Raw genomic sequence first — 24,351 nt, 5'->3', positions numbered from 1 at the left:
TAATCCGTGCAACTATTATTCCTAGTGAAGTAAGTATTGGGCATGATGCTTCACAAATAGCTTTTGGAGATGAAGGATACAGACTACGGTCAAGAAGATCTACGTGGAAGGGATGTCTTGGATATCATTGAATTGAGAGTCAAAAAATCACCCACGACTGGCAGGCTGTGCGTCGCGGAGCTCCATGCCAAACATCAAGACTTGGCGTCTCTGAACCAAATGCCTGAATGCAGGAGGCCCAAGTGGTTACTAATGAGCATGCCGGGCCAAGTTTAGATGTGGTTTGAGCCTTTATAGTTTTTTGATCATGTCCCCAATAATAGCCCCTAGGGCATCATTGCTTTGTCTCATCAAATCACGAAAGCATGCTATGCAACATGGTCATCAATCCCTGCGTCTATTTAGATATATTGCTCGTTTCTTTTAATGCTACTGTTCTACAAAGCAACCATAGCCTCGCCGGCAGAGACTTTGAGGTCAGTAGTCTTGCCACCAGCAATCTGCACAGCCGCGTCAGACTCAAGCTTACCCTCCACAACCGCCACCTTGACTGAGCCCTTGCTGCTCTTGACGGACAGCTTAGCCTTGATCTCGCCCAAGTTTTCATGGTCGGGGATCTCGACCACCTCGTTCATATCCTCGGTCGGGTTGACGAGGATGGTAACCTTGTCGGCCCAGTCGTAGGTGACCTTGTCCTTGGACAGCGCCTTGTCGCCGAGAACGATGGCCTTGCCGGGCCGCAGGAGGACGGGCAGGCCGAAGAAGTCGTGCTTCTCGGTCACGTACCCCGAGCCCTCGCGCCACTTGCCGTCGAGGATGCCGTACCACTTGCCCTTGGGCACATAGTACGTCACATCGCCCTCGCCGTTGAACACGGGCGCGACCAACAGCGAGTCGCCAAGGAAGTACTGCATGTCGAGGTTCCAGGCGATGGGGTCCTCAGGCAGCTCGAGCAGCGAGCTGCGCAGCATCGGGACGCCCGTGCGGTGCGTGGTCAGTGACTGGGAGTAGAGGTAGGGCATCAGCCTGTGCTTCCACGACACGAAGTGGGTCAGGACGCGCGAGGCCTCCTCGGTTGGGTCGATGAGCCATGGCACGCGGAAGGAGCCGGAGCCGTGCAAGCGCGAATGCGACGAGAAGAGGCCAAAGGCGATCCAGCGCTTGAAGAGGGCAGGGTCCGGATTGCCCTCGAAGCCGCCAATGTCGTGGGCCCAGTAGCCGAAGCCGCTCAGGGCGAGAGACATGCCGCCTCGCAGGGTCTCGGCCATGGCGGGGAAGGTCGAGTACGGGTCGCCGCCCCAGTGAATGGGAAATCGCTGTTGAGAATTGTGTTAGTGATTGGACGTCTCAACGGGGCACTGGATACTTGGCTACGAACCTGGCAACCCGCGGTCGCGGATCGCGCGAAGAGCGCAGCGTTGTTCTTGCCGAGCGACTTCTCGAGCACTTCAAAAGTGACCTTGTTGTAGAGGAAGGAGTAGTAATTGTGCATCTTGGCCGGATCTGAGCCGTCAAAGTAGACAGTGTCACCAGTGGGAATACGCTCGCCGAAGTCAGTCTTGAACGAGTCGACGCCCATATCTACCAAGGCCTTGAGCTTAGACTGGTACCACTTGCAGGCGTCTGGGTTGGTGAAATCGACAAAGGCCATTCCAGCTTGCTATGAAAATAATCCAATTAGAATGATCTTCCCCGACAAGGCAATCGCGTATGTGAAACTTACCCAGAAATCGTACTGCCAGACACTGCCATCGCCTCGCTTCACAAAGTAGCCAAGCTCAGCGCCTTCGTCGAAGAGCTTGCTTTCTTGGGCGATGTATGGGTTGATCCAGACGCAGACCTTAAGAGACAGAGGGATCAGTCATCGCGCTCAACACCGGGACTTGCGCATTTTAGGGCAAATCTTAAACTCACATGCTGGCCCCTCTCCTTCAACCTCCGGAGCTGACCGGCAGCATCGGGGAAGAAGTCCTGGTCAAATTCAAAGTCGCACCACTGGAAGCCCTTCATCCAGAAGCAATCGTAGTGGAATACCGACACGGGGATGTCCCTCTGCTGCATGCCGTCCAGGAATGAGTTCACAGTAGCCTCATCATACTGGGTGGTGAAGCTAGTAGTGAGCCAGAGACCAAAGGTCCACGCTGGAGGAAGCGCAGGCTTGCCGGTGAGGATAGAGTACTTGCTGATGATCTCCTTGGGGCTCGGGCCGTAGATCAGGTAGATGGACAGCGATTCGCCGGGGACGGCGATGTTTACACGCGTGGTCCTCTCGGATTGTATCTCGAGCGACACGAGGCTGGAGGTGGGGATGAAGATGCCGTAGCCCGCGGAGCTGAGGAAGAAGGGGATGTTCTTGTAGGTCAGCTCGGAGCCGGTACCGCCGTCGTCGTTCCACATATCGACGGTCTGGCCGTTCTTGACGAAGGGGCCGAACCGCTCACCCAAACCGTAGATCTTCTCACCGACGCCAAGGGACAGCTGGTAGGTTGTCCACCGCTCGCCCTTGTTCGGGTTGGTGTAGTTGGCCTTGGGGTGCAGAGCTGTGGTGTTTTGCTTGACATAGCCGATGGACCGCCAGCCGAGCGAGGTCAACTGGCGCGAGCCACTGGCAAAGTCGAGGTTGAAACTCTTGGGGGCTGTGTTGACCGTGGCGGTGAGGTCGCCGACGGAGAACCTGACCTCCTTGTCGGTCTTGGCCGTGCTGACCGCCTTGTTGTGGTCCGGCTGGCCGGCAGGAAACAGCTCGAAGTGAGGCGCGGCAGTCACGCTCTTCTGGCCCTTCCAATGGGTGGACGAGAGGTAGAGGACATCATCAACTGGAGAACTGACATGGTGAGTCAAGGTGGGATTATTTAGGGTATCACCGCGATGATTGATGGGTTTGGAGCACTATGTGTTTCTTGTCAGCATTGTCGCACATCGAAACAGCCAACACCGGCCCTCCAAGCTGTCTGGCTCATCTTGATCAGACGATACCGAGCTTGCTCTGGGGGATGCACTGCATCAAGTTGACCATCGGGTAGACTGACAGTAACAAAGTGTAGGTGGTCCTCCTTGGCTTCGGCCTTGACGACCTCGACCGCCCAGTCGATGAGCGTGTCTGGGCTCGGATGCCAGCAACCGTGTGAAAACTTGACCATCTTGGCGGTGCGCTGGATGACAAGTTACGGAAACAGGCAGACGGATCACGAAGAAGAGACGTGACTGACGACGATAATTTATCCTACGCCCAACATGGGAAGGCATGGCATCTCTGGCGACATGTCCCTGTCCATATCGATCAATCGCTACCTATGCCCAGAGCCTGCGGTCCACTGAGCTCCATAATTCGTTGGCCGCCATACCTAGTGGGCTGTTGACATCTCGTGGTTGGAGCACTCGAGCGCGCTAGATATTTACCCTGAAGCCGGGCTATATCCGCAACGAGTCAAAGCAGTCGACCATAACTTGGAGCCCACGAGTCAGACTCCGCTTTCTCCGACAATTTGGTTTCGCGTCTGGCAGGGAGTGGAGCGAGGATCTGCCTGTGGAAGTCCTGGGACATGGCGTGATGGGGTAGAGACGCCCAGTTGTCGAAAGAGGCCCTGCTGTATCTGGTCTAAGTTGGGACATCCAGGAGAACTACCATTCCACGAAGCCTGGAGCAGCCTGGCCTTGTGGATCATCCATTTACATTCAGGCTAAATGCAGGTTTGCCGAGGCCCACAGCATTCCAAGACGCCATTTACCTGATCGTAGCGAGGCGTAGACTTGGTGTTTCTAGTGTCAGCTGCAACGAAGTGGTTTTCATCAGCAGAGTTCATGACCGAAAGGGAAGCCAAGCCAAGCCAAGCTTTGGGGCGTTAGGAGCCTCAACGCCCTCTCGCGCGCCAACGTGCAGGTGGCCTCAAGGGTTCTGTTAACGGCTTGGGTGGAAAGCCGCCAAACACCACCCTCGGGAGTTGGGGAGGCTTGATCCCCGTTGTGATCAGAAGCCGTCCCGATGGCTTGGAACCTCACATTCGCTTGTTCAACGACCTGGATGCCCGTGGGGGTTCGGAAGCTGCGGCTCTGGCAAACGTGGGGGTTCATCCTATCATCTGTGACTCCCCGTAAAACCCCCCCAGCGGAGTGAGTGCGGCTGACATCTTGTAGACTCGAGGCCATGTGAATTCGGATTTAGCCTAAATGTCTTTTCTGGGTGATGTTTGGCCCACAGGAAGACCCCAAGTCCTGTTTTGCTTGCCTGGTCGCGGAGCATGTCCGTTGACCGGCCGTCATTGGGGCAGGCCTTTTCCGAGGTGGCGCGCCATATTTCGGGAATTGAGCGGCCCTATGGCCGACAGTCGTCCCATCGGCCCCCCGGGCTAGTGCAGGCACGATGTGGTCCAGACAAGCAAGAGACATGGCGACTCGCTGAGCAGGTTATAAAATGATAATCCCTTTTCCCCAGCTGGGGTTCAGCAGTGCCTGTTGTTACCCCAATTGACTCAATACAATACTTGATCAAAGAGCTCGCTGTTATCGGAAAATATCCCACCCACGCAGACAAACTTGCATAAACTTGCAGCCAGTTGTGCCCACCATGGCCGAGAAAGATAAGCAGCAGCAGCAGATCAGCTGGTACACCTGGGGGTGTGCCCTCTTTGCCGCCGTATGCCTCCCCTTGTTGAGCCTTGGCTCTGTTTGTACGGTTTTGCAACTGCTCGTGCTGACTTGATGGATGATCACAGGTTGGATCTTTACTGTGAGTACTAGCTCTTGAGCTCAGGCTGAGCATTACCCAGATAGATCTCCTGTTGACTCCTCACCGCTAGTTACGGTATTGATTCAGGTATCGTCTCGACAGTCATCGCCCAACCAAGATTTGTCCACTACTTTGATCCGTTCACTCCCAGTATCAAGGGTGCCCTCGTCAGCACGTTCGGTGCAGGTTCTGTATTCGGTGTCTGGTTTGCCGCCTGGAGTGCAGATGCCATCGGCCGCAAGAGGACCATTGCCATCGCGGCCGCGATTGCCGTGATTGCAGGCATCATTCAAGCCGCCGCTGTGCACATCGGTATGCTCATCGCTGGGCGCATCATCGGTGGCTTCGCTGTCGGTATCATGAACGTGACTATTCCCATCTACAACTCAGAGATTGCCCCGCCCGCAAAGCGTGGCATGATAGCCGGGCTGCACGCCCAATTCGTTGGTTTCGGTTTCGCAACTGCTAACGTAAGCCTCGACAACCTTCTGCCTCGTCTCCCATCCTATTTCTGTACTGTTCAAGACTATTAATCAGATGCAGTGGGTTGGATTTGGTTGTTCTTACTCTACCTCCGACTTCCAGTGGCGTTTTCCACTCGCCTTCCAGTGCCTACCCGCCATCATCGTCCTGGTCGGTATCTACTTCTTGCCATTCTCTCCCCGCTGGCTGCTCGAGAAGGAGCGCGACGACGAGGCATACGAAGTCATCAAGCGCCTCCACGGAAACATTGGTCATGATGACACCTTCTTCCGAGCCGAGTTCAGCCAGATGCGGGAGCAGATTCGTTTCGAGAAGTCTGTTACCAACATCGGCTGGGGCGAGGTGTTCAGGACCCCCAGCAACAGGAAGAGGCTACTGCTTGCCGTCCTCGTCCAGGTCTTTACGCAACTCAGTGGTATCAATGTCGTCAACTACTACCAGACCGACCTGTACAAGAGCTTGGGCATGTCGGGCCACATGCCTACATTGCTGGCTGGGTACGTAACGCATAGGGGTTTTCTTGCTCTGCCATGACGTGAGATGCTGACAATTGTCTCGTTCTAGTATCTACGGTCTGGTCGGCCCTCTTGCCAACTTGATCTGTCTCTACTACGTCGACAGCTGGGGCCGCAAGAAGACTCTTTGGATCACAGGCCTCTTCATGACGCTAGACATAGCTCTCGTCATGGGTCTGTCCGGTGGCTATGGCTCGTCGGATAACACTGTCGCCAAGGGCTTCACCATCGCCTTCATCTTCTGTTTTACCGCCATGTAAGTCTCCCCACTCTGCCTCGCCCGCTAAGACTCCATCAGCTGATCGTATATCAAGTTACTCACTCGGTTACAACTCGATCCACTACATCTACGTCCCCGAAATCATGACGATGGCAATCCGTGCCAAGGTAAGACCTCACGCCATTTGGAATACTACCTTGATGCTAATCTAGGTAAACAGGGCTCCGCCGTCGCCGTCATCTGCAACGTCTGCATCAACATCATCTTTAATCAAGTGTCGCCCATCGCCTTCAGCGAGGTTGGCTACAAGTACTACTCGCTCTTTATCTGCACCAACTTTGTCGGCGCCATCGTCGTCTTTGCCATCTTCCCCGAGACCAAGGGCAAATCTCTCGAGGAGATTGCCCAGATCTTTGGTGACGAGGTCGTTGTCGCCGACCTGAACCGCGTCCAGGACAAGGTTGGGGAGAACGACGAGGAGCACCATCAGGCTGAGCATGCGGACGGCCAGGAGATTACTCCTCAGCAGCCCAAGACGACGTAAACAGGCTCCAATATTAAGCGTAATCCGCCTAGAGAGTGGTGTAATCGGCGGCCACCTTTGATGCTGTTCCAAGGCAAGATAGCCTCGGACACCCGCGCCTAGGTGGAGCTGCAACCACACCAGGAACTGTGCCACGGCCGCCCCAGAGAAATGAAAACAACAACAACAACAACAACAACAACAACAACAACAACAAATAACTTGAACTTAAGCACAAGGGATGGCCAAATAGCTTGATTATAGATGCTTTACATTGTTCAAAAGAGGATTCAGAAGTAGCAAGTAATCCAAGGCCATTATTCCTCATAACTTTGCCATGCTCCATGACCAGAGCCTGAAGAGCCTTAGCCCTTGTGTGACAACTCTAACTATGCTTGGAACTCTGCGGCACGCTTGCCACCAGTGCCCTTCCAGACCGGAGGGCCGGGGACGGTGTACTTCTGCTCCTTGGCGTGATTGTTGATGTCGACCTGTCCAAATCGTCAGCACCTACAAAGCTCAAGCATACGAGGAATCTGCTCTTGTGTCTCAGACCTACCCTGATGTTGGGGTCGCTCTGCTTGCAGTAGCCAGGGATGGCCGCCTTGTACGAGGCATCGGGCTGGGCGGTGCCGGAGCCGCCGACGACCAGCTGGGCGCACTCGGGGTAGAACTGAGGGGTGTTGGCCTGGTGCAGGGCGATGAGCTCGTGGCGGATGAGGTAGTTGCCCGGCGCCAGGCCCTGGGGGATCGTGCTGGTCCACTGCTTGTTGCCGCCGACGAGCTTGGCGATATCCCAGCCCGAGGGCCTCTCGGTGTCGAGGAAGACGCCGGAGCCGTCGCCGTGGAAGCCGGCCTCGTCAATCTTGAACCAGCCCGCGCCGGAGCCGTCGCAGGAGCTGAAAGCTCCGGGGCACTTGTACATCCAGACGAGAATGGGGCCCTGGCTGTGCGTCCACTGACCCCAGGTGGCCGAGACGGTGTCACCGGGCATGACGGGGGCGCTCTGGGTGGCCGAGTGGCCGCCGTTGCAGCGGAGCTTGGGGTCGCTGGCCGACATTATGGGGTTGTAGTCGGGCCATTGCCACTGGATGACGTCCCGGGAGTTGCCCGGGGAGAAGCCTTGGTATCTGCAGGCTCTGGCGTCAGAGGCAGAAACACTTTTCTCGGGGCTTAGCCAACAAGAGACTCACCCTGGGTAGTTCTTGCCGGCGACGACATAGCTGGTGACTGCGCCATGGGCAGCGGCCTCGGCGGCGAGCAGAGCGACGGCGGCGAAGAGGGACGAGCACATTATGGTCAGTTTGTCGATGGCCTGGGACACATAGCGACACAGGAAGAAACGAAAATGGCCTTCTCTCAACTGCTAGGACGCAGAGGGCCTTTAATATTTCACCCACATCTTCATTCTGCCAAGCAGCCAGGCTCGTTCTGGGTTTCCCCGGGTTTGCAATCAATCTATCACCGCCACTCATCTGGCGGCTAATATCCCGATCCCACCTCCAAAAGACACAGGTGATCTACTTGAGATGCCGTAATTGGCTGGGGGGCTCTTGAAAGCCGGGGATATTAATCTACAGTAGTGGGATGGAAGCCAGCCACTGCGTTGCCGTGTATACCATTGCAACGCATTGTTGAGCGAGTTTTTCTCTTGCAATCTATACATGACCACTCGGAGTGCCAAGCAGGTTGCGCCCATGACTTGCACGGGCCGCTATCCGCATCGCACTCGAACGCAATTTAGGAAGCTGCCCAATAGCTGCGGATGGTCGAATGCCGACGTGTTGTCCTCTGCCGCCCGGCACTCAATGCTCGCAAGCGCCAACACTGTCAGTCATCACTCTTCCCGAGTGTAAACAAGGCATGGCACCAACTTACTTGCCGCAACATGAACATGACCTCAGTCGTAGTCTATCTGAGAGAGGCATTTCCTAAGTAAGCTCAATATAATTTGCAACGCAGCGCAACGCAACCCTTTTTGCGATCACTCCGCGATCTGTGAGGTTCGCTCTGACGACACCTGGACCGTTCTCGGTCGGGGTCATTCCGACTTTTCTGCCCAGTCTCCGACTTCCAACAGGTTCCGTGCGAGCATGCGGGCCTGGCAGGACTTTGGCCTCCTGTACGTCATACGGAGAGGGCAGCATCGTTGGCCTGAGGTACATGGCATCCGGAGTGGGAGTGGTAGCCGCTGGCACTTCCGACGTTTCGGTGCAGGCAGGTGGCCGGTGTGTTCGGGCTGTGTATTAATTAACTAAGAGATATCTATGAGCTGGGAAGCCCGCTCTTGCCTGAAAAAAAAACCTACGTTACTCTCCGTGTATGTAGGACATTGTTGGCCGAGCGAACGCCCCAGCCTTCCGCGCTCGGAATGAAGGGTCGGAACAGGGAACAGCGGAGGGCCTTCATGTCCCCCGATCAATTGACTGCATGTGCCCAATAGCCCGGCCCCACACGCCCGGAGAACCCCATCGCATCCACCGTATGAGTGCTGTGGCAGGTGCTACACTTTTCGCTACAGCACTTCGTTTTAGTGGGCACCTTTCGCACGGCGGTCCAGTCAACCAGAACATCCGAGCTGGACATCCGTCTCGCAGATGGTACAAACCTTGGAAGCTTTGGGATCACACCGTTGTTGTTTCTTCTCCTTTCTTCTCTTTAGTCGACGTTTTGAATGATGACTCTCAATCACTACCAACAAAAGCACGCTTCTTTAAAAAAAATAAAAAATAAAAAAAAAGCTTGTTCCCGTTGGGCCTCGCAACAAAGAAGCTTGGCGATGTCGACGGAAGCATCACCCTCCTCCACCTTTGTCGTCTTGAGCCTCAACCCAACCCATCCAGGCGCCAAACAAAACAAGCACTGGGATCTCTTTCTTCCAAGGAGGTCATTACTTACCTAGGTAGCAAATAGACTAATTGCAGTTGTGCTCCCCGCTAGTCTCGCCATGCCGGAACCAAAAAGAAAGCAACAAGGCGGTTTACCGCTTCCGGCGGCCATTGTCTTTGTTCGGTCTCTTTGCCCCCATTCAACATTCAACCCCATTGACCCTATTGACGAACCCGTCAAGCGCTATCGCTATTGATCGCTATTGATCGCAAACCTACTAACGACCCGAGGCACACACCAGCACCCGTTTCTTTGTTGTCAACTGATTGACATGTCTCAATCAGGACCTCCATTCATCCGCAAAATGCTGGCTCACCAGCCTTCTTTGTCCTCCTGCACACCTTTATCTGCCCGCGATTCCCTCTCGGCCCTGCAAACCCCATCCTGTCCTCCCTTCTTCAAACACAATTCCCTCTGCTTCCATCTCTCTCTTGACCTTCTAGTTTCCAATCTCTTCCTTATTCGGGCCTACTACCACTGATAGATCACGACCATCAACTCTGCCACAGGCACGTAAGTTGATTCATTTCTTGGTCAACGCGCACGTATGGAATCACAACCACTCTCCCCTCTGTTTTTTTCTCTCAAAGTCACCATGCCCTCCCCAGACATCAACTCTCCCTCTTCCTCTAGAATGCCTGAGCCGGACATGTACGGCGACATCATCAGCCATCCCAACTTGAACTTGGAACCCGCCGTCCAACAGGACTCGGGTCACCATGAGAATGTGCTCGTAGAGCTCGACAGGCAGCAGGCTCGCGACAAAACAGCAGGGATAGCAGCCCAGGCTGACCAGCCAGCAGCAGAAGCACCACTCCAAGCCACGCCGCCATCTCAAGTCAGCGTCGCCATGGCCCCAATGCCCCTGGGAACCCCTTTGCCCCCGGACCATCCGTATCGTCAGGCGGCACGCACCGATTCCGTAGCCAAAGCCCGTGCCCGCGTTACAATAGTAGAGGCGGAGCGAGATCTCTACTATGACGAGCCAAACAGCGACCACGGGTCTGATGCGGAGTCTGGCACTGGGGATATGGAGTCGGACGAGGAAGCAGAGGTGCGGGAGTATGCGAACGAAGAGGACGACGAAGAGGACGAGTACGAGGATGACGACGATGAAGAGGATGACGAAGAGGATGATGAAGAGGACGACGAAGAGGACGACGAAGAGGACGACGAAGAGGACGACGACGAGGACGCCGACGAGGAAGGGGAAAGGGAGGCCCATGAGACCAAGGTGACTCCACCAAGGCCAGCAGCAAGCAAGCCCAAGCCCAAACCGCTGGATCTCGTCCAATCCAACACACTCAGCCTTGACAAGAACGTCCGATTCTTGCCGCCCCAGAAGTCCTCGCGTCCCTCCGATGGCCCCCTGGTTCCGGCAAACACACCCACCATCCAGCCATCCACTCCCCGGCGGCCAGCCACGACATCCCCGTCGCAGTTGCCGCGGGCCTCAAAGTCAGATATCGGACCCACCCCCCAGCGGCGCCACTCAGACCCCAGGGACTTTACGGCGCACTCAGACGAGGCAGGAGAGCAGGAAGGCCCCGAGCCCAGCGGCGGCCCCAGCCCGCGGGGCGCGCATGGCGCCCCAGACACCTGGGACCAGGGCGACATCGATCCCGACGAAGAAGATCCAGAGTACTTGCTGCAGCAACTGTACCCGCCGAACCCGTTCTTTCGTGACACCACCCTCAACCCGCCCATCGAGGCCCGGGCGGCCACGAACCGGGCCAGCGCGCGCGTCTCGGTTGCGCCACGGATCTCCGCCGCCGTGCTGACCCCGACCGAGGTGCTCCGTCTGCAGCAGGAGAACTTCCGCCTGGTCCGGCAGCGCGTCCACCGCCTGCAGAATTGCCCCTTTGACGAGTGCGCCTTCACCAGCCCCATGGACCTGCGCCAGGAGCAGTCCCGCTGGCGCAGACACTTCGAGGAGGAGCACTCCCTGCAAGCCGCCGACGTCCCGGAGACGACGCCCTCACCCGTCCACTGTCCGTACTGCAAGGCAGATGTGGGTATCGGGGCCAGGAGCGCCGTTGCCCACATGATCAAGTGTCCAAAGCTTCCCAGGCAGCCAACGCCCACTGAAGCGCGCGTAAACCCGTTCACAGGAGTCGTGGGAACATCGGCCAGACGTGGCGTCGCGGACAAGGATTCTCAGCCCTTGGAGACGGAGATCAATGAGTACCAGAAACGCCGGGAGAAGCAGTTGGCAGATATGCAGAAGCTGACTGAGGAGCATATACGGCTGCTTCAGGACGTGGCTAGACTCAGGAATTCCAAGAGCCAGTGGGAGCAGGAGGTCGCCGCCGCCACTACACAAGCAGCATCTGCGGAGGAGATAGCATCGTCGGCTGCGGGCCCATCCAAGGCATCCTCGAAGCGCAAGCACGATAGCGGCAGGGCGCCGAAGTCGAGCCACAAGCGACAGCGCACCACTGGGGACGGGGCTTACAAGCCTAGCCAGCACAGCAACAACGATGAGAGCGATGACGAGGAGACAGAGATCCCCGAGGCGCAGGCGCCAGGAAGCAGCAACAAGAAGGGCAAAGGCAAGGCCAAGAGCCTCGCCGACCCTTCCTACAGGCCCTCGGGCGACAGTGAAGACGAGGACGACCATGATCTGGACTCGCCTACGGAGGCTAGGCAGAAAAGTGCCACGCCAGCCACAAAGAAAGGGCCCCATGGTGAGACGGCCGGCAAGAAGCGCAAGAGGGAGGAGCCCCCTCCCTCTGGGGCGCCAAAGACGAAGAAGCGTGCCGCCGCCGCCTCATCGGTGAAGCCGCCCCCGCCGCCGCCCGCTGCGGCAAAGAAGTCTGCGGCCAAGAAAACTACTACTAAGGCGCCGGCCAAGAAGAAGACGCCACCGAAAGAGGAGCCTGCGAAAAAGGCGACTGCAAAGAAAGAGCCTGCGAAAAAGGCGCCTGCAAAGAAGGAACCCGCCAAGGACCCCCCAAAGTCACAAGAAGCAGCCGAGCCGCCCCGTACGGGTGTTCGTCAATCGACGCGCGTTCGTAGGCCGGTTCGGCGATTCGATCAAGAATAGCTGTGAGTGACCTCAAGGCGAGAAATGACAATTTCTCGCTGTCCTTGTTGCAATGTTGGAATTGGTGTTTCACGTTTCAAAAGGGAGGGCTGTAAGCTACCCGTATTCTAGAGTTTGAGCAACGAAATATTTTTGGTTGTTCGAGTAAGGAGTGCAAGTAAGGAGTTCTAGTTATTTCAATGAATCTTGTTAGTAACCTTCACTGTTGATGTCGTAAGGGACCAGCTGGAAAGGATTGTCTGACTTGGGAGGGAGACGTTGACCTGCTCATCTTTTGGCACGACGGTGTAGTGTAATCCACGCGTCTATGCGTTTTGCTTGAACGGAGCTGTATTGTGTATTGTGTATTGTGTATTGTGTATTGTGTATTGTGTACTGAGAACAAGGATATTAAAATGGAACACGAATGGGATTTGTAACTAGTCTGTAATTTCTACATGATCACGACCCTGACCTGACCAAGAGTGCACCTGCTTACAACAAAACAACAAAACCTCTACTCTACATAACCATGTTGTCACCAGGCAGCTTATCGAGCCCTATTAAAGGTATGTGTCAGTCACATGGTTCACGAGAGCTCGCAAAAATCACGATTGGCACTTACATCCGTCAAAGTTCTCGTTAACCATGTCACGGACGGTGCATTTGTTCTGCTGAGCGATGGTCTGCGTCTTGAGCATGGGCGCACTGACGTAGGTATGCCCGTCCATGGCCCTCTGCAGAGAGTCGTCCTTCCAGCCAAACATGTAGTCGGCATGGTCCGAGAACCCCGTGCTGTCGCCACTCGACCAGACAAAGGGCTGGCTCCCGTCCTCGGGCCAGTCGGCCTTGTTGTTGAACTTGCTCGTGTCCCAGACTGTCTCGAGCATCAGCTGTGGGATTTTGACCGGATGCGTTGCCGGGCAAGGGCCGCCAGACTCGAACGTGCCGGTCTCGGGATAGGCGACGTGGTCCTGGTGGTTAGGCGAGTCGAGGTTCTTGCCGTCCCAGCAGGTCGGGAAGCGATGGTTGGCCATGATTCCGAGCCTGCAGGGCCCCTTGGGGAACTCGACTGTTTCGGGCGTGCGGCTAGCTTGGTTCGCCATGCACGTGTAGCTCAGCTGGCGGTACTTGCGGGCCTGGTCGCGGGTCTTGGACGAGACGTCACCGACGAGCATGCGGAAGCCGGGCTTAAAGGCCGTGACCTTGGACCTTTGTGCCGTGTCGAAGAGGGCGTCCGACATGTAGTAGACAACCTGCATGTGTCAGAGTCGACTCCCTCTCGGTGTGTGTGTTTTACCTTGGGTCAATTTACTTACCATGCCCCCTTTGGTGCCCTCCATGCCGGCCTGGGCGATCTGAGGTACGCGGTGGAAGCTGCCGTTCCGAGCACGGAAGAATAGGACGGCGGTCCAGTAGTTTGAGAAGTCTTCTGTGAACTGGCAGGTAGTGCACGTCGAGAGAGCTGCGAGGTCATGATTGGCGGGGTCCATCGAGACATTGAAGGAGTTCTAAGCATGTTAGTAACCCGCCTATTGCAGAGCCAATCGAGAGTCCTTACACCACCAATGATCTGGTGAAGATGGGGAGAGGGCGAAACGCCGGGATTGACCAAGGGATCCAGGCGCTGAACACTGAGCTGAGAGCAGCCGAATCGCAGCAACGCCTGTGCGCCCGCAAAGAGGCCTAAGGCCGAGATGAACGTGTTTCCCTTCATCTTGAGAGTCGGAGTCAATGCCGTTCTATGGTGTTGCTGTCGTAAAGAAGCAAAATGGCCAAAGAGAAGTGGGCGTGACTGTGGTTTTGACGCTGCAAACCAGGTTGGGCCCTGTTGCCTGCACAACTGCCGTTGTCTCCAACATCAGACGCGAAGCTGGCTGGTCTAGATCAAGTCTGGTAGTTTAATATGTTGCTCTGAATTGATTCGGCAGATATCAGGGATGGCACTTGCACGGCTAATATCGAGTGGAGGCAATAGTCCGAGGATGCTCACGCGAATATAGGAGCGATGACGACCAGGCGCTGCAGGAATGAGAACCATATACTTGTCATGTAATTGCTGACTTGAAGCTTAGCTACAGCAGAATGGCCCCTTCTATTTTGGCAGTATTTTGTGTCCATGACCGTCACGTCGTCCGCTGAATGCTTAACCATCCATGCGAGTACTCGAGGCTGCCAACCAACCACCATTTTTTCAAGTAGCTCGATTAAATCTTCGCAATACAATACTCTTGTACTCGATGCGCCGTCATAGTATCCACTGAGCTAATTATAAATACGCTAACAGCCTGAGGTTCTGCTCTCACATCCTTTCGGTGGATGTAGCCGAACATAATTGCCTATCAGTTGCGCTCTGCAAGTCTTCGCCGTGTTGATGATGATTCTAGAAACGCTAGAACAGGAGAGCGAATGCAGACGCGCCTCGCCTCGGGCAATTAAGCTTAGATTGACGTTTATTACAAGGAACTAACAGGTTTCAAAGCCCATCATGATTGGCTCCCCGCTTTGCCTATTCAACCGGGAAAAAGGGGATGTCATGGGAGGCGGACACTCAGTCCAAACCGGCCAGCCAAGTCTTGCTGCGCAGACATTGCCGAGGACATGGGCTAATTACCAATTTAAAACAGGAAGACTTGGCATGTTGCCCACGAATCGAATCGATATATACCAGATCTGTGCCGCCCTCAGAGGATCATATCCACATTCCACCTGCAGAGACATCCCGAGTCACTCTCACATTTTGCCCTCGATTACGGTAAACAACTTCCAGTATGAAGATCCCGGTAGCAGTCCTGACCCTGTGGGTTGCTGCATGCCTTGGTCAGCAGCAGACGGTCTGCACCAACGAGATGGCCACGTCCGACGACTGCGCGGATGTGATCAACCCCATAGCCTGCTACAACCAGTTTGGCTTCAATGGTGCACGAACTCTAAACTGCATCGATGGCAAGAACGACGCCGACAAGAAGAGAAAGGTAAGCCGAAGTCCTTCCTTCCTCAGCCAAGCTGTGCTGACAGCATCGCAACTCAGGCGTGCAAGTGCTGCAGCTGCATTGGCACACGTATGTGCACATGGGCGAACCAGCAGCGATACTGCTCGTGAGGCGTATCAAGGAAACCCTCATTTTCTCAGAGACAATCGATTTGTGTAGGCTTCACTTGGCTGGATGGGACGGTTGTAGATTAGGTTATTCTCAAAAAAGAAAATAGACATCAAAGCTATGCCCGTGTGCTGGTCAATGACCTCGCAAAGGGATCACTGTGATATATTGATGAAACAACTCCGAGTTTCCCTCAGCATAGCGTAAAGATCGCCCAACCCAGTGGTTACAATGACCCTCGATTTTATCTTGTCCGCAAGCTGCTTCGAATTCTGAGGGACCGTGCTGTTCGTCGATTGCAACTCTGGCGGTCCATGGCCCAATATTCAGTTGCCTCGACCGTACTTGATGATGCGGATGGCATAATTTGTCGTGCCAATCACTACAACTCGGTCCACCCTTTCAGGATGATCTTCGGCGACAAGTAACCCTTGTGCCAGACCAATGCTGAACTCTTTGACAGCGACGAGGTGTGGTAAAGGCGATAACTAATCAAGACCTAGCCATCACGGATATTATTTACCAACCGATCATACACGCGGTGGGTATCCGTTCGCGACCTCCCGGACGGGGACGGGGAAAGCCCCGCCGCCTCTAGACAAATACGCTAGGCTTTTTACTCGAATCGCCTAGCGTACTCGTTGAGGTCCTAATTATCTCGTGGATCCCACTTATAGAAAGTGCTGCTGAAGCTTAGAGGAAGCACGGGTGGTTGATGACAATTCCAGAGAGTGGTAGACAAGAGAGCCATGCGTTTCGATCTCTCTCTCCTATCTTGGCAACATCTTCGACAGGCACCGGTCAAGGAGCAGCTAATAAGGAACGACTACGGGCTCTCTCTAGATTGAACATCGCAGCCATATCCTCTTACGTAAACCTTTCTGGTGGCGTCAGAAGTTCTGCTCATTTACATGGCGGTTCTCTGAGCCATGGCTGCACCAAATGGAGAGACAAACAACTTGATACGCTTTCATGTCGCTGCCACAGGCCACAGTCTAAACTACCTGCCCGAATATATCGCCAACAGACGCGGATTCTTCAAAGAGCAAGGGCTCGAGGTGACCGTTTCTGTCCCCAAGCCATGGGACCTCGTGCTTGATGAGCTCGCCGACGGCACGGCCGACGCGGCACTAGGAGGCATCTGGGTGCCATCCATGTATTACGCTACCGTGAAAGATTACAAGGCCTTTGCACAGCTTGCCAACCGGTGCCCTCTTGCACTCATCAGGCGAGGCAGTTCTGGACCGTTCAAGCTCGCCGATGTCGTCGGAAAGACAGTCCTGATGAAGTCAGGCAATGGTGCCAGTGTTGGCCTCTTCTTCAAGATGCTGCTTCGCGAGAATGGAATCGATCCGAATTCTGTTGGGTATATTCAGGACCTGGACGGCATAATGTTGTCCAAGCTGTTTCAGGGCGGCATGGGCGAGTACTTTCTCATCGACAACGTCTCGGCCCGCCTGATGGCTCAGAACAACCCCGACGTCTCTGTCGCGATGGAGATGGTCACGCACGGAGGTGACATCCCCTGGAGCGTGTACTACTGCGAGTTGGAGACCATCACTCCAGCCGTGCTCGATGTCCAGAAACGGTTCTGTGCCGCCCTAATCAAAGGGACAGATTATGTGCTGCACAACGACGCAGAAACGTACAAGGACGACCTTGCGGCACTATTTCCAGCGACTCCCATCGACCTGCTTGTTGAACTCACAAACACATACAAGCGAGATGGCATGTGGTCCTCTCCTTTGGTGGGTCGACATTCCTTTGACCGGTGGCAAAAGGGCATAGTGGATGGACATCTGACGAGGAAGCCGTTTGCCTACGAGATCCTTGTCGATGATGGCCCCGTCCAAGCAGCAAAGTCCATCCTGCGGGACTCAAGGGAGCGTCGCAGTGAATAGCATAGTATAGGAGTCCGAAGCAATCGATTTCTTCCCAATTCAAAACATGTCAAGCATGTTCTCACCGTCAAACAGCTGGCTGATCCACTCATCCATGTCCCACTGCTCGGTGAGGAGGTCGGCGCCTTCCACACCGACTGTTGCTATGCTCTGTCCTAAGGTCTCCACCTCTTTCAGCATGGCCTCGTGGCCCCTCGCCGCTAAACTACCCGCCCGTGCCATGTAATGTAGGACCTCCTTGGCCGCCTCGTAGATCAGAGGGTCCTCAATCTGTTCCTCAAAGCTGTCGGGCCGTCGGGCGGTGATGGACATGGCGAGGCATGAAATCATGAGGCTTGTGAAGAGATGCATGGCTTCCATGATGCCTAGTCGTGCTGATGCCAGTTGTAAATACGGAAGGTCAGCGGACCGAAGATAAGACACATACCTAGCATCCCTCGTTTTCGCACTTCAACCAGAAGTTGCAGATTTGAACGAGCCGCTTTCAAACAGATATTATTGAGACTACGCCAATCATCTCGCGGGACACTTAGTTCTTCATTGGAGCTTATGCAAGCTATCTGTCTGAGAAGGAGGGGGCGGAGTAACAGTATCACACACTGGAGGGTATCAGAGACTAGCTCTCTTGAACAAAGACATGCACACCTACCTGGTTGTGCCGGAGGTGCAAGTTGGCCAGCGCTCGCACAGCAGCTACCTGGCCGGCCGGGTCGGGCAGTCCACCCTCCAGGCCGTGGGCCATGTGATCCGGAAGTTCCGCCTTCCACGCATCGAGCCTCTGAAGTATTGGGCGCAGGATGTGGTCAATGTCATGTGTATCGCCATGCCCAAGGTGACTCGTGCTGTGGGCAGCATCGGCCTGGATGATCGTGATCTTGACGCGGGCCGTGAGCGACTCAGCATCGCTGAATTCTGCAAGGTCTTCGGGGAGAAGGCTGGCTTGTGAAGGATAGTCGAGGTCGGTCTGCCCGATGTGAAGGGCCGGCAAGAGACCAGTCTGTGTGCTCGCCATTCTGTCGATGCAGAACGTGGACCACCAGACCCGTTTCCTGTTCTCACGCTCGATGCGTGAGCAGTCTGTCAGCGTAGATGCCTTGTGCAACTGCAGCATGTTGCACATCCTTGCGCTGAGCCCTGCATATATGTATGCCGTTTTTTGTCTGTTCAATGAGAAAGAACACATTGCCTGCGGCTTCTGGGTCAGTCGTCGTTGACGGATCGCAGGCAAGACTCGATCCGTACCACTAGGTTCATGGTTTCGATGTGCTCCACCGAAGCCTCTTCGTACGGCACTTTAAGCAGACCCAAGGCCTGCTCAAAGAATTCTGTACCCGGGATCAAACTGGGTGCAGAAGTGAACTCGACAAGTTCCGGTGTCTGGCCAGATGGCGCGAGTTCGACCTGCGATTCTTGGCCGTTGATAGACGCGCCGAAGGCGAAGACGAGGAGGAACTGGCACAGCCATATGCGGTCTTTAGACTGTGCGGCATCAGTGCCCATGTACATGCTGTCCAACCGTTGTCGGAATCGTCTTAGTCGAAACCAATGCCAATCGTAGCCCACGTAGGCGAGGAACTGATCGAGAAGATAGATGGCGTAGGGATGTGGAGGCAGCTTGAATGTGCATTTGGCGTCTAGATGAGGGAATCAGCCACTGTACTCGTTTGTTAATCAGAACACATACGCGAGGTGTCCGAGTTCAATGCAAAGTATTCGTAGGTTGGGAGCTCTATCGACGAGCCATGGGCCGGATCACTGCCCGGAGAGGAGTGCTGGTCTGTCCTCGAGTTGTGTATCTGCTTCAACTTGGATACAAAGCCCTCAACGGTGGAATCCTCGACTAATAGACTGAGGCGGCGCCCAGAGGCTGCCGATGTTGGCACATCGAGACCACTGTAAGGCACGTTCACGTCAAACAACCGTGTCCTGTTGGCGGCTACCGGTGTTGACACAGCAGCAGCATCTTCGAGCTGTTTGATGTAGCTTTCTGTGACAGTGATCTTCTTGTCCCGGATAGCATAGGTACAATGCTTCTGTGCCAGCGCGCAATTCCGGCATGGCCTCTCTGTCGCATGTCGAGTCAGGGGGTAACCCAGGACAAGGCGCAGGGATACGCACCTCGAGAACACTTTATCTTCTGCTTGTGGCATCGAAGGCAAGAGCTCCCCCGGTACTCTCGCTTTCTCCGCTCCAAGGGCATCCTGTGTTGATGTCTGGACGATACGATAACAGGCACCCACCCTGGATCAGTATCTGTTGATCGAGGTCAAACATACCGGGGCACGGATTGCGGGGATGTGGAGAGTAATATCGGAGAAAACCGACGAAATGCCTAGCGCTGAAATGATAAGGATGCAACCGCGTCATTTCATTGGAGTAGTGCGATGCACAGGATGGAAGATTGCTTTCCGGATGCAGGTCTGGCTCATCTCAATGTGCGCGCGTTTCCGACACCAGTTTCTATGTACGGGATGATAGAAGGGCTATAAAATAGGAGTTAGATATGCTGGGGGCACAATGACTGCAAGTCTCCAGAACTCAACCCCTCAATCTCGTCCCCCATGGCCGGCGGCGTGATCACTGGCTGTGTACGAGACTTTGTCAGATTTGGCAAGTACCCACCGAATTCCTATGCCGAATTCCTATGGCCTAATTAGAGGAAGAGGCGCTGCCATCGATTACGAACAAGGCACGGATCAGAATCCATCACTTGGTGACAGCGCCCTAACCAGCGGACAGGCGTTCGGAGTGCGAGAGCGTGATCATATGCCGGAGGCAGAGTACGATTACAATACCCGAGTCGGAATCTGCCCTCTAGTGAGTCTGGTCAAAGAGTACAATGTTCCTTTTAGCGTCTATCTCTCGTCAGAAGCTCTCGCCGTCAATCCGGCCCTGGAGGAGAGGGTCAAGACAGGCAACTGCGATATCATCTCCAACAGCACTAGCTCTACCTGCCTTGATGGCCTTGTGGACAAGATGTAGAGGGTAGACCTGGGGTGCTGTATTGACAAGATGCTGCAGTTATTTGTCTGTGCTTATCTGGGCCCTAGCTAATAAAGGTGTCATTCAACAGGTGGCGGTTTCCAATATAATATATTTCATACATAGAGCAAAGCCCATATAGGGACAAAGAGTACTATATTGTACGTCCAAGTAATTTGTTTCTGCCAAGCCAGAAAGCATCCACGACTCACTAATTTACATTCACATTGACGACACCAAGGTGCACGATGGCATGAGGGCTGGCCAGAAATGACGAACAGCCGAGCCTGCAAAGGGACATTGCGTGGTAGGGTAGGGTTGACATGGGTTTTCTCCTGGTATCGTGATGCGTCATTCAATAGTTTGACTGCCACCAGTATTTAACTAGACTTGGGACTGCCAGTTTTCAGCGCCTCGGCGATAGCCTTACTCAATTATCTCTACCATGCATGGGCTGACAAGGTTCGCCACCCGGGTGCTTATGCAGTTCCGGAGCTCTGATCGCAACCTTGAGTTCGCTACTTCATCAGCACCGCCGGAAACTGGCTGCGACAAATGAAGGCACAGACGCTTTCCGCGCTTGAGATAATCGCGATCGGGATTTGAACTGTGTACAAACTTGAGCGTTGGTCCTTGAGGTCCATGTCCTTAGCTCTTGCGCATTCTAACGGCTGAAGCTCGAGACTGCTATTTGCACGGGACTTGGCAACGCACGTCTTGATACACCCGAAACAATGCGAAGCTCAGGCCTGTTGGTGGCTGCGGTCACGGCACTTTGCTCTGCGGCCGCCGAGTCCTCGTCCTCTAGGAGCCAGCACAGGCTGTTTTCTACAGCTTTCGGCTATCCCGGAGTCAATAGTACTTACGACTATGTTGGTACGTCCTTTCAGCTCGCATCACCCAATTGACCTGCTCACACACAACCCCAGTCGTTGGCGGCGGCACGGCCGGCCTGACTCTGGCCCGACGACTCGCAGCTCACGCTTCCGTCGCCATTATCGAGGCCGGCGGCTTCTACGAGGTCGAGACAGGCAATGCTAGCGTTGTGCCACTTCTCTCCCTGACAGGGCTCGCATTTCTCGACCCTGCAGAGACCTTTCTCCCACAGCCCCTGGCTGACTGGTCCCTCGTCACAGAGCCTGTTGTCGGCGCCGCAGGCCGCCGTATTCACTACGCGCAGGGCAAGACGCTCGGCGGGTCATCCGCCATCAACACGATGAGCTACATCCGGTCCACGCGTGGCGCGTACGAGCGGTGGGCCGAGATTGTCGGCGATGACAGCTATGAATGGGACGCCATGCTCCCCTTTCTGAAGAGGTCGGTGCATCTGACGCCCCCGGACCTGGCCAAGCGCAACTCGACGGCGGCGCCCGTGGTGTACGACCGTTCAGCCTTCGATCCCGCCGGCGGGCCAATGCAGGTGTCGTGGAACAACTGGGTCGATCCGACGCTGGCATGGATGGCCAAGGCAGTGGGGCAGGCTGGTTTGCCGCTCAGTGACGAAGGTTTCGTGAGCGGATCGTTGGTCGGCCAGGGGGCGTGGGTGCCGTCGACGATCGATCCCGAGCGGGCGACGCGGTCGTCAGCCGAGACCAGCTTTCTCAGAGAGGCCATCGAGGAGACGAACCTCATCGTGTACACCCACACTCTCGCAAAAAACATACTCTTTGACACAGCGAGCCTGCCCAAGGCGACGGGTGTGTCGGTCAACACAGCCGGCCTGGACTACACGATCTTGGCGAGAAAGGAGGTCGTCGTATCTGCTGGCGTCTTTCACTCCCCACAATTGCTCCTGGTCTCTGGTAAGGACAAACTGAGGCTATACACATTGAGCTGTCTGATTAACTGCGTAAGGTGTCGGCCCTGTATCAACTCTACAATCCCTCTCCATTCCCGTCGTAGCTGATCTGCCAGGCGTCGGCCAGAACCTGTGGGATCCCATCCAGATCTTCGTCTCCTATCAAGCCGATACCACCTCAGGGCAGGTCCTCACCGCCGACCCGGCTACGGCTCCTCGGTATCTCGAGCAGTACTTTACCGATGCCTCCGGGCCCTACAGCTCGGCCGCCGGCTTCCTGGCCGCCGAGCGCGTCCCGCCGAGCTACCGCTCAGGCCTCCGCAGTGAGACCCTCGCGAAACTTTCCTCCTGGCCCGAGGATGTGCCCGAGCTCGAGTACATCACCGGCAGCTTCGTCGGCCCCAATCTGACCACCATAGCCACAGTGGCCGTCGTCATGCCTCTGCCCTTCAGCCGCGGCAGCGTGACCATCTCGTCGCGCGACGCGGCGGACCCGCCCGTCATCGACCTCGGCTGGTTTGCCGACGACGCCGACCTCGAGCTCGCGCTGGCCGGGCTAAAGCGCCTGCGCAACGACATTTGGAATACGCCGGTGGCGCGGCAGCACCGGGTCGGCAAGGAGTTGCTACCTAGCCCGGGGGTGCAAACAGATAAGCAGATGCGCGAGTACATACGCCAGAACGCGAGCCCGATCTGGCACGCATGCTCTACGTGCGCCATGGGCAAGGCCGAGGACGTCGAGGAGGGCAAGGCCGTGGTGGACAGCCACGGCAGAGTGTTTGGGGTTGACGGCCTGCGAGTCGTGGACGCGAGTGCATTTCCATTTTCCATGCCCGGTCATCCTCAGTCGGCGGTGTACGCGCTTGCAGAGAAGATTGCTGAGGACATTATGAAGAGTGCATGATATTGGTATCGTTAAGTCGTGGCTCTTACATACGAAGACATTTTTTATTCAGTTTAAAGATTCAAAGCAAAGAAGGAATGTATGGAAATATCATCCCATATCTTTATGCCTGGCCTTGCGGTGAAGGCCGAGCAGAACGTGCGATGTATAGAAATCATAATCACAGTCGTCGTAAGGTGCTTGTCAATGCCAGCCACAGTATGCACTTCACGTTACAATTTGAAAGAAGCTTCTGCCAGCACGGCCCAAGGAGGAGCGACATGATATCAAAGATGTGACTATCACGACACTTAAGCCTCAGTCGCAACCACGAGCCTCACTAATGTGTTTCTCAACCGGCAATTGATCTACAGGAGCACCACCCATCTTGGTGCTCCCTCAGCTCCTGGATCGTTCTGGAAGCACATTCTCTGCGCGTGTTGGCCACATGTTTCAGCCTCCAGATCCTTCGGTAACCGCTCCTTCCGATGCTCACCAGGTCCCTTCGCAGATCATCCTATCTGCTAACTTATTTCCACATGGGAGGGAGCACAGACATCGACTACTGGTTGGGTTGCAGCCAATACCATGCAAAAGTATGCACAGACAGTGACTAGTGCCCCCAAAATAGTGACCCCAAAGGTCTGTATCTTCAACGTACGAGCCTCAGTTGCGGTAAAGCAGGGGACGGGTGTGAAGCTCAAGGGGCCCATGGCGATTGAGCCGCTGAGTTTTCGCACGCGAGACGGCCCTGCCTACTGCCCTGAGCAGCCGCGCAACGATCTACTACGGACGCGCGAGACGAGCATCTATCATACCTAGCCAAATATGTTTGAGACGGGATGGAAGCACAATACGTACGCATGCGCACCTAAAAGTATAAGTCGAGAAGAGGACCCTGGTTTGTTACAAGGGCCTGGGGATATGAGACATCTAACAGATGCCCAATAACCGCGAATGCAACACCCTACTATTGTACTTGTACGTACGAAGTTCCAGAGAAATCAAAAGATGGAAAAGACCCGAGATTTGACGCTCCACCCTGCACCGTAAACGCCGAAATTTGCTGTCGCACACTTGCTCGCCCGCCGGCAGAATTTACCACGCCGCTGGGAATTAAGTCGCGCTACTGCCCTGCTGGGAACCGACCAGCCCAGGCAAATGAGGATGCGGTTGGCCTGGCTGGGGTTCGCACAACAAAGCCGCTCGAGCCAGCCCAACAGCAGCATGCGGGCAGGGGATGGTGGATGGTGCAATAAAAGCGGCCGAGGCTTGGCGATGACGGCCCGTGAAGCCCGCCTAAAA

General features: G+C 55.3%; 9 protein-coding genes across 9 annotated transcripts; 5 read left to right on the top strand and 4 right to left on the bottom strand.

Moving 5' to 3' along the window:
• Nucleotides 1-437: 437 nt before the first annotated feature.
• Nucleotides 438-3,140, bottom strand: E0L32_004627 (uncharacterized protein; the record flags this gene model as incomplete). The annotated part of the gene is made up of 5 exons (XM_031139059.1): nt 438-1,316; nt 1,379-1,660; nt 1,724-1,840; nt 1,915-2,889; nt 3,030-3,140. The coding sequence occupies 5 exons, from the start codon at nt 3,138-3,140 to the stop codon at nt 438-440; spliced, it is 2,364 nt and encodes a 787-aa protein (XP_030997061.1).
• A 1,424-nt stretch (nt 3,141-4,564) lies between these two features.
• Nucleotides 4,565-6,488, top strand: E0L32_004626 (uncharacterized protein; the record flags this gene model as incomplete). The annotated part of the gene is made up of 7 exons (XM_031139057.1): nt 4,565-4,633; nt 4,713-4,726; nt 4,797-5,196; nt 5,270-5,706; nt 5,774-5,980; nt 6,039-6,111; nt 6,165-6,488. 7 exons carry the CDS (start codon nt 4,565-4,567, stop codon nt 6,486-6,488), a joined length of 1,524 nt encoding a protein of 507 aa, XP_030997060.1.
• Nucleotides 6,489-6,856: 368 nt separating this feature from the next.
• Nucleotides 6,857-7,761, bottom strand: E0L32_004625 (uncharacterized protein; the record flags this gene model as incomplete). The annotated part of the gene is made up of 3 exons (XM_031139056.1): nt 6,857-6,958; nt 7,027-7,597; nt 7,661-7,761. 3 exons carry the CDS (start codon nt 7,759-7,761, stop codon nt 6,857-6,859), a joined length of 774 nt encoding a protein of 257 aa, XP_030997059.1.
• A 2,190-nt stretch (nt 7,762-9,951) lies between these two features.
• E0L32_004624 (uncharacterized protein) lies at nt 9,952-12,402 on the top strand (the record flags this gene model as incomplete). The annotated part of the gene is made up of 1 exon (XM_031139055.1): nt 9,952-12,402. One exon carries the CDS (start codon nt 9,952-9,954, stop codon nt 12,400-12,402), a length of 2,451 nt encoding a protein of 816 aa, XP_030997058.1.
• Nucleotides 12,403-12,903: 501 nt separating this feature from the next.
• On the bottom strand, nt 12,904-14,098 carry E0L32_004623 (uncharacterized protein; the record flags this gene model as incomplete). Its single annotated transcript, XM_031139054.1, has 4 exons — nt 12,904-12,941; nt 13,007-13,637; nt 13,701-13,892; nt 13,943-14,098. The coding sequence occupies 4 exons, from the start codon at nt 14,096-14,098 to the stop codon at nt 12,904-12,906; spliced, it is 1,017 nt and encodes a 338-aa protein (XP_030997057.1).
• A 1,054-nt stretch (nt 14,099-15,152) lies between these two features.
• On the top strand, nt 15,153-15,910 carry E0L32_004622 (uncharacterized protein; the record flags this gene model as incomplete). Its single annotated transcript, XM_031139053.1, has 2 exons — nt 15,153-15,443; nt 15,680-15,910. 2 exons carry the CDS (start codon nt 15,153-15,155, stop codon nt 15,908-15,910), a joined length of 522 nt encoding a protein of 173 aa, XP_030997056.1.
• A 501-nt stretch (nt 15,911-16,411) lies between these two features.
• E0L32_004621 (uncharacterized protein) lies at nt 16,412-17,383 on the top strand (the record flags this gene model as incomplete). Its single annotated transcript, XM_031139052.1, has 1 exon — nt 16,412-17,383. One exon carries the CDS (start codon nt 16,412-16,414, stop codon nt 17,381-17,383), a length of 972 nt encoding a protein of 323 aa, XP_030997055.1.
• Nucleotides 17,384-17,422: 39 nt separating this feature from the next.
• Nucleotides 17,423-19,583, bottom strand: E0L32_004620 (uncharacterized protein; the record flags this gene model as incomplete). Its single annotated transcript, XM_031139051.1, has 6 exons — nt 17,423-17,757; nt 17,811-17,831; nt 18,029-18,485; nt 18,626-19,017; nt 19,068-19,448; nt 19,502-19,583. 6 exons carry the CDS (start codon nt 19,581-19,583, stop codon nt 17,423-17,425), a joined length of 1,668 nt encoding a protein of 555 aa, XP_030997054.1.
• A 1,516-nt stretch (nt 19,584-21,099) lies between these two features.
• Nucleotides 21,100-23,067, top strand: E0L32_004619 (uncharacterized protein; the record flags this gene model as incomplete). The annotated part of the gene is made up of 3 exons (XM_031139050.1): nt 21,100-21,241; nt 21,295-22,167; nt 22,220-23,067. 3 exons carry the CDS (start codon nt 21,100-21,102, stop codon nt 23,065-23,067), a joined length of 1,863 nt encoding a protein of 620 aa, XP_030997053.1.
• Between the last annotated feature and the right edge of the window lie 1,284 nt (nt 23,068-24,351).

Source organism: Thyridium curvatum (genome assembly GCF_004353045.1).
Source record: "Thyridium curvatum strain D216 chromosome Unknown NODE_22_length_467593_cov_81.276643, whole genome shotgun sequence".
Taxonomy (NCBI): Eukaryota; Fungi; Ascomycota; class Sordariomycetes; order Thyridiales; family Thyridiaceae; genus Thyridium; species Thyridium curvatum.
Note: the sequence above shows the minus strand (reverse complement) of the source record. Positions and strands in the feature narration are given on the sequence as shown.